This window comes from Cricetulus griseus, chromosome 3 (assembly GCF_003668045.3).
Source record: "Cricetulus griseus strain 17A/GY chromosome 3, alternate assembly CriGri-PICRH-1.0, whole genome shotgun sequence".
In the NCBI taxonomy this organism is placed as follows: Eukaryota; Metazoa; Chordata; class Mammalia; order Rodentia; family Cricetidae; genus Cricetulus; species Cricetulus griseus.
In genome coordinates this window covers 48427385-48435719 of record NC_048596.1, presented here as the reverse complement: position 1 = coordinate 48435719, position 8335 = coordinate 48427385, and the positions used below count along the sequence as shown (strand labels likewise).

At 40.7% G+C, this 8335-nt stretch overlaps 1 protein-coding gene across 1 annotated transcript; it reads right to left on the bottom strand.

Moving 5' to 3' along the window:
* Positions 1-5936: 5936 nt before the first annotated feature.
* LOC100759364 (olfactory receptor 5A1) lies at positions 5937-6887 on the bottom strand. Its single transcript, XM_027406810.2, has one exon. The coding sequence runs from the start codon at positions 6885-6887 to the stop codon at positions 5937-5939; it is 951 nt and encodes a 316-aa protein (XP_027262611.2).
* Positions 6888-8335: the final 1448 nt, after the last annotated feature.

Below are 8335 nucleotides of genomic sequence, written 5' to 3'. Positions count from 1 at the left end.
ATTGCCTCAATGAAGAACCTGGGACCTGTCCATTCTGTTCCCTCAGAACTTAGATCAAAGCTATTGGCAGCTTGCCTCTCTTTGGAGGGCTAGCATTTACCTGTGATTGTGGCCATTCACTTTAGAAAGTCCTAGGTGTATGCTCAAGAACAGGTCAGCATCAAGTGATGGCCATTCTACATGATCCCCTCAGGGTTGTATCATCAGCTTGAGAGGCAACTTGCCCAAAGGACACAACTATTGTGGTCAGGTTCAAGTAGTTTACATTCTGATTCTAACCTTGAGCAACTTAGCCATTATGAAGTTTGAAATATTATTCCATAAAATGAGAAGCCTAGGGTTTTCTTCACAGTGGGCTTTGCTTATGGCAGTCCAGCATCTTATATATCTATCTTTTCCTTAAAATGCAAAGCTCCTGAAGTCAGCTTTCTTTCATATCTATTGAATTGGTAGCACCTTCCTAGCATATACATCAGTTATTCAATAATTCTTTTGGGACAGACATATGATCTAATGGACATGAGTGTGTAATGTGTAGTAGGTCCCCAAGAAATGTCTGTTCTTCTCTACACCATTTTGGAACTTATACTACATTTTCTACTCCTTTGTGTTACTGTGAGAGTCAGTGAGCTGTCTGTCTGCCTGTGAGTGTACATCATGACTTACACAAATGTAGGCACCAGTGTTATCACACTGTTGTCATCACTATGAGTCAAGTTTCTCTTCCTACTTCAAGCTATCTTTTAATCTTCTTTTTAGAAAAGGACCATGGGAGTTAATATACTGTATATCACAGATACTCAGTAGATGCTCATACAAGGAGTTTGACATAAAATATCACCTTTTAATTTAAATGTGTCTTCAGAAGTATGATTTTTTTTGCTAGAAATCTTACCTTTTCCTTATGTGTATCTTAGTTTTTGAGACAAGGTCTCACTATGTAGCTCTAGCTGGCATCAAACTCTCTGTGTAAACAAGGCTGGCCTGAGTGCTGAAATCATAGGTGTGTGCTATCACACCTAGCTAAGGGTTTTTAACTTTTAATTCAAAAATGATATATATTTAAATTACTACTGAATGTCTTACTTTTCAGTGATTAAAGACTGTATACTGCATAAATCACAAGTTTTATCAAGTCTTTAGGATGCTTTCACCTACCTTTGTGTTAGAAACAGAAGCCTGCCATGTTTTCCATTGCCAAGGCTCTGCCCTTCTTTACCCAAACACATGCACAGCCTGCAGTGTTCCCCCAAACGCCAAATTAGAAGTCTAATATACTAGTCAGCATAGGGATTTGTGTCAGATAGTTGTAGTAAGTGTAATTTTCAATGGAGAAGGCTTGTGCTTGCAGATGCAATGGGAGTTATTAAAAAGTTACTAAGCAACACGTATGTCTGTGCTCACTTCCCCTGACTCTCTGCATCCTCCCCATGAGAAGACAATGAGGAGGTAATGAAAATGTATTCAGGGAAGTCTGAACAATCCCCATAATCCACTTCTCTGGGCTAGACCAGCATTGGGCTTCATATGGAGTTCTTCACACCCATGTACAGACATCTGAAACAGCCAGTTTTATATGATGGACGCCACAATTTCCTCATATTATTGATTTCCTATTAAACATCAGTAATAGTGATCAATCAAAATATGCATTTAGTCCCTTCTGGGTATCAGATAAATAGTGTGACCTCTACATTCATGGAGTTTATTGTCTGTAGGGGCATATGACATAGATTACATTACCAATGGTTATAATGGTGATGGGTTAAGGGATAGGGAAAAATGGCACAGGGATTTAGTTGTTGGGCTTAGGAACCTTGAGATGCTTCTCTGAGAGATGTTTTTCTAGTGTGTGTGTGTGACATTTGATAATAAAAATTCAAAATGTTTATTAAATTATTTTCCAAAACATTTAAAATAATCATCTTGGTTTTTTAATTGTCCTAAAAAATACAGGCATTGGTTAAGAACATCATTACAGAGCCCTAAGTTGATATTTGAGGATTCCTGGCAATCTGGTTGCTCCTTTTGAGTTCCTCCTGGCATGGATGTCATCATGAATGGTGCTTCAGTTCATTATTTGGTGAATGACAGCAGAAGAAGTCTAGATATCTCAGCAGGTGTGTGGAACTCTATTTTCATCTCTCCTAGAAGGGGAGCCTACAATGAAAGGATTCTTCTTGTTTTATGCTTTTCTTTCACTCGGCCTGTCCCAGGAAGGTTGACATGACTTATAGGATTGTTTTCTGGGGAAAATTGGCAGGATAGCTCAGATCCCCCACCTTTCTGTTTCAGTGGCTTCTGTCTCCTTGTAGTAGAAAGCATGCCATATTTTTAAAAGCTGCTGGGTAGGCATAGCAATAGTAAGCACAGCACTACAGGGCTCCTCCTGAGTGGGTTAACCTGTCTGAAGAAGCCACTGGGTCAGATAAAAGCCTTATCCTCCCTTGAACACTATCAGTAATTCAGCTGATGCTTTGATATTTTTAATTTAAAAATTTATTTATTATTACTATGTGTGTGTACACATGTGTGCACTTGTATATTCCACAGTGCTATGTGTAGAGGTCAGAGGACAACTTTTGGGAGTTAGCACTCTCCTTCCATGCTGGATTCCAGAGATGGAGCTCATGTCATCAGGCATGTGTAGTAAGCACTTTTACCTACAAAATTATCCTAATACTTTGATTTTTTTCTTTATTTCTAGTTAGCATACAAGGTAGAAAGTTTTGTATGTGAAGCAATGACTGTATATGACTTGTAGAGGTCATCTTAAAGTTTCTTGGTCTTACATGGGAATTAAATTTGGGAATCCAGGAAACCTGAGACAGCTACCTCTCCTCTCCATGCATTGACTATATTCCTCCCTATATGGGGTAATAGTTCTCTATAACGAATCTTTTCTTCTGTCCCACTATCCAGTTCTCAAATAATGACATGGAGACTTCTTAATTATGAACGTCTGACCTATAGCTTAGGCTTGTTTCTAACTAGCTCTTATACCTTCTAAGTTAAATTAACCCATTTATATCAATCTACATTACCCCTCTTCCATCGTGCACTTCTTGATTTTTCTCTGTGTCTGGCTGGCAATTCCACCTTTCTTTTTCCCAAAGACCTTTCTGTCCCTGGAAGTTTGCCTAACCTCTTTCTGCCTAGCTATTGGACATTCAGCTCTTTATTAAACCAATCACAGTGACACATTTTCACACAGTGTACAAATATCCCACAACAGTTCTTTTATTTGAACAATAAAATGACATTAAATCTTTGCATTGCTGCTAAGCCTGCACTTACTAAAAAGTCAGTGCATTGGCCTGTACAATGTTCAGGAGAAGAGTAAGCTTCTTACTTTGTAAGAAGGTTGTAAGAAGGTTGAAAGCTTCTTTTCTTTTGTGAAACTTGTCTGTTACTGTTTGTTTACACTATTCAAAGGTTGACAGACAACCTGCTGGCTTCTTCTGTCCTGCCTTTTGGTGTGGCTCTCCAAGTCTAGATGTCCTACCTTCTGTAATGTCTTGTCATGTTGGGGACAACAGATCTTGGGAAGATGGGTATATAGTCAGGAGGCAGGTGGGAGGTGCATGGCTCCATTGGGTCCTCAGGTGGCCTGGCTGGCAAAAGGGAGTATGTTGAAAGTGTCTAAAGACACAAAGAAACCAGAGTATATCTTTCTAGTAGAGCTATCTCTGATGGACAAATCTACTTTAAATGTCTTTCCCTTTAAAGAACAGTTATATGGAAATGAAAGCCTTCTCTATCTTACCCTAGATGATGGAAAATATGAAATACACTTCCTGGAGCTGCATATATTAACTCAGGCAGGGTAGGGACAGAGATTTTGAAGGGGCCTCTTCAGGCAGAAGAGAGTTAAGTGTTCATTAAGACAGACATGAAGCTGAAGTGGAGTCTGTTCTCAGTGTCAGATTGCTGAAGGAATAACATGGTTAAAATCTAGGCAATACTGACTCAATAGATGACAGATGTGGAGATAGATAAGCAACAGTGGAATATCACTGGACCACTGGACTCAGGTTTTTGAGGTTCTTATATATCAGAGACAGTGAGAAGCTGTAGCAAAGGGCAATGTCCTTTAATATTTGCTTAGAGAATGGCTCAGCAGCCATAAGGGAAATTCAACAAGAAGACCATGTTTATTGGAGCAGATACTTTTTTCTTATAGTTTATATAACCTATGCATAACAGATCTCTTCAAATTCTGCCATCTGGTTGGAGCAATTTCCAGAATACTTGAACCTGTTCTAGAGTTCTACCCTTATTTCTGGTGTAATGCTGAGCAGGTTGGGTTTCCTGATGAGATCTTGTTTCTTCATTTTGTATCCTACATATAGTGTGATATAATTAAAGCATTGTAACAAACACTGAATTTAATAACTTTTGTGTTTGGTATACATTGCCTAATAACATATAGTTGTCAAATTATTATAAAATACATTATTATAATGTTTTTTAGATAGTATCTCACTATATAGCCCTGACTGGCTTGAAGATACTTATATAGACCAAACTAGAATCAGCTTACAGAGATATGCCTGCTTCTGGCCCCTGAGTGTAGGGATTAAACAAGTAGGCTACCATTCCCAGATGTAAGTTGTTATTATAAAGATATTAATTTTACCTTTGTCTTGATTGGTGAACTCAACAGGCAAGTGAGCACAAAGAACATCCGATGGGAAGGGCCTTGTTTTCACTTTCTTTTTTATTCTTCTCCCATACAATACATCCTGACCATAGTTTCCCCTCCCTTCATTCCTCCCAGCACCCCCTTCTCCCCAAAATTCACTCCTCTTCTGATTCTCTTAAGGAAAGAGCAGGCCTCCCAGGAATATCAACCATACATGGCATAACAATATACAACAAAACCAGACACAAACTCTCATATCAAAGGCTGAATGAAGCAACCAGTAGGATGAAAAGTGTCATAGGAGCAGGCAAAAGAGTCAGAGATCTTCCCCACCCCCTAGCTGTTAGGAGTCCAATAAGAGAACCAAGCTAAACAACCATGACATGTATGTAGAGGACCTCTCTCAGACCCATGTAGGCTCTGTGATTGCTCCTTCAGTTTCTTTGGGTCCCTAAGAGCCCCACTTAGTTGATTCCATAGGTCATGTTCTTCTGGTGTGCCTGTCCTCTCTGACGCCTACAGTCCTTCCTCTCGCTCTTCCTCCACGTTCCCTGAGCTCCAGCTAATGTTTGGCTGTGGATCTCTGCATCTGCTCCCATTGGTTGCTGACTGACGCTTCTCTAATGATGATCAGGTTAGGCTCTAGTCTGTGAGTATAGCAGAATACCACTAGGAATCATTTCCTTGATCTTTCTTTCTTTCTTTCTTTCTTTCTTTCTTTCTTTCTTTCTTTCTTTCTTTCTTTCTTTCCTTCCTTCCTTCCTTCCTTCCTTCCTTCCTTCCTTCCTTTCTTCTTTCCTTCCTCTCTTTCTTTTTTATCCAGACTCTGGTTCCTGGCCATTCAGGCAGTGTCGGGCATGAGCTCTCTCTTGTGCTGTGGGCCTCTGCTTAGACCAGTCATTTGTTGGTCACCCCTGAAAGTTCTGCACCAGCACATCTTGCAGGCAGGACAGATTTTAGGCCAAAAGTTTTGTGTTTGGGTTGGTGTCCCAGTCCTATTACTGGAAGCCTTGCCTGGCTACAGAAGATGGTTGGTCCAGGCTCTGTATCCCCCATTATTAAGAGTTGTTGCTAGGGTCACCCTTGTAGATTTCAGGGAGTTTTCCACTGCACTGGGTTTCCACATAGCCCTCCCAAATGCCACCCAATTTCAGTTGTCTCTCACCATACTTTTTTTGGGATCGTTTTTATAGTTTATTTTCAAATACGAACACAGAACATCTCCCTTGCTAAGGCAGAAGGAGAGATGGTACCTTGGGTTGTGTACACCTCCAGTAGAGTGGAGGACCACTCACAAGCTAGAAAACACTTTCTTCTTCTCCATCACCTTCCATAGGGCATCTTTGATATCTTTGTTCCTCAAACTGTAAATGAGAGGGTTCAGCATGGGGATCACCAGTGAATAGAAGACTGACACTACCTTGTCTCTGTTGAATGAATAGCTGGAGCTGGGCCGCAGGTACATGAAAAGTGCTGTCCCAAACAGCATGGTCACTGCCATGAGGTGTGAGGCACACGTGTTGAAGGCTTTCCACCGGCCTTCCACAGAGTGGATCTTCAAGACTGCAGATACTATGTAACTGTAGGAGACCAGGAGGATGATAAATGATGACCCTCCAACCGTGATCACTACGAGGAAATTCACCACTTGGCTGAGGAATGTGCTGGAGCAAGAAAGTGCCAGGATTGGTGGGAGGTCACAGAAGAAGTGGTTGATGACATTTGGTCCACAAAAATGGAGCTGAAATATGGAACTGGCTTGAATAAAAGAACTCATGAAGCCACCAAAATATGCCCAGGCCACCATGCGCATGCAGAGACCCTGGGACATGACGGTGGTGTAGAGCAGGGGGTTGGAGATTGCTGCATATCTGTCATATGCCATTGCTGTTAATAGGAAGCATTCAGTGAGGCCCAAACCAACAAAAAAGAAGAACTGAGTAGCACACCCCCAAAATGAGATAGTTTTCTGCTCTAGGAAGAAATCATAGAGCATCTTAGGAGCTACAGAGGACGAGTAGCAGATGTCAATGAAGGATAAGTTGCTGAGGAAGAAGTACATGGGTGTGTGCAAACGGGTGTCACCTCTGATCAGAAAGATGAGGGCCAAGTTCCAGGTAAAGGTCAAGAGATAGATGCTCAGGAAAGCCAGAAAGAGGAAGGTTTGGAGTTCTGGGTGGTCTGAGAATCCCAAGAAGATGAACATGGTCACAGAGCTGTTCCAGGTGTTAGTTACAGTCATGTTTCCCATGGACCACAAGGACAAGGGGCATGCCTGGTTTAATAATAACCATCCACATTACAGACGCTATGGAGAGTAGTTACACATGAATGAGGAGATGGACATTACATCAGACCAAAACCAAAAGGGTCTGGGGTGATGACCCATTTAACAAAGTGCCTACTATGTAAGCATGAGGATCTGAGTAAGATTTCAAGAACTCACGTTAAAAAGCCAATACAGGGGATTAGACAGCCAGCCTAGCTACTTGGCAAATTGCAAGCTAGTCATAGATATTTCTTACTAAACAAGGTAGATGCTGCCTGATAAATGACAAGGAGGTTGTCTTCTGATGTCCACATGCATGTGCAACTGTACACACATGAACATGCACACACACAAATGTACTTAAAGATGTGCCCTACCCAAAATTGCATCATTGTCTTAAATATTTGAGCAGTGAACTGTAGCTAAGATGATGATCACCTATGGACTTATGATCCCAGGAGTCAGTTCATATCTGCACCATTTACTCGTGTATCACTTTGGTGAACTAGGTAACATCTCTAGTTTCAAATTCTCGATCTTTAAACTAGGTTGCAGTAAGTACTTCATGGATTCACTTTAAAAACCAATAAGGTGGCATGAATAAAATGCCAACACATAGTAAGTGGCCATTCAGTTATTAAGATAACTCCAGACAAGTCACTGTGCTTATGTCCTAGGGCTTTGTGGAAGATGGCAGAGAATGTTATGGTTTTTGTATCTTTTGTCAAGCCATTGGTATTGAGAAATGGAACTCTGGAGAAGGATTAGTGTCTTTCTTCTGGTACAGAATTAGCCCTTATAGGAGTGGATTAATTTATGCAAAAATGGGCTCATAAAAAAAGTAGGTCAGTTTCTTTGTTCTCTTCTCTTCCATTCACATCTCTCTACCTTTCTGCTTTCTCCCACCATGTTGTGATGGAGCATGAAGCCCTCACTAGATGTGGCTGCCTAATTATGGACTTATAACCCAGAGCTGTGACATAGCTAAGTATATTTTTGTTATGTTACTCAGCCTCACATACTTTGTCACAGCAACAAGAAAAGATCAATATCACACAATGTAGGTGTAATGAATTTTATACCCATATACATAGCTGAAGAGGGCAAGTCTGAGAGGCTCAGAGACCTAACTAGGTTCACCTATGCTGGAACTTTCAACTGTGTAAATAGCATTAACCTCCAACCTCCCAGCAAATTCAAGCACCTAACACAGAATGTTCTTCATAGAAAACACTCAGTAGAGTCCTTTCCTGACTTAACTCTAGAAAACATCTAGAGAAAGCTCTATGATCTATAACATAAACTGCCTGGTTTGAACTTAGGGAAACATGAAGGCACAGACAAACCTCAGACAAACTGCAGAGTGGGCAGCACTCTGATTTTTTTCATCAACTTGATCTGATTCTGTTCTTCATTCACTC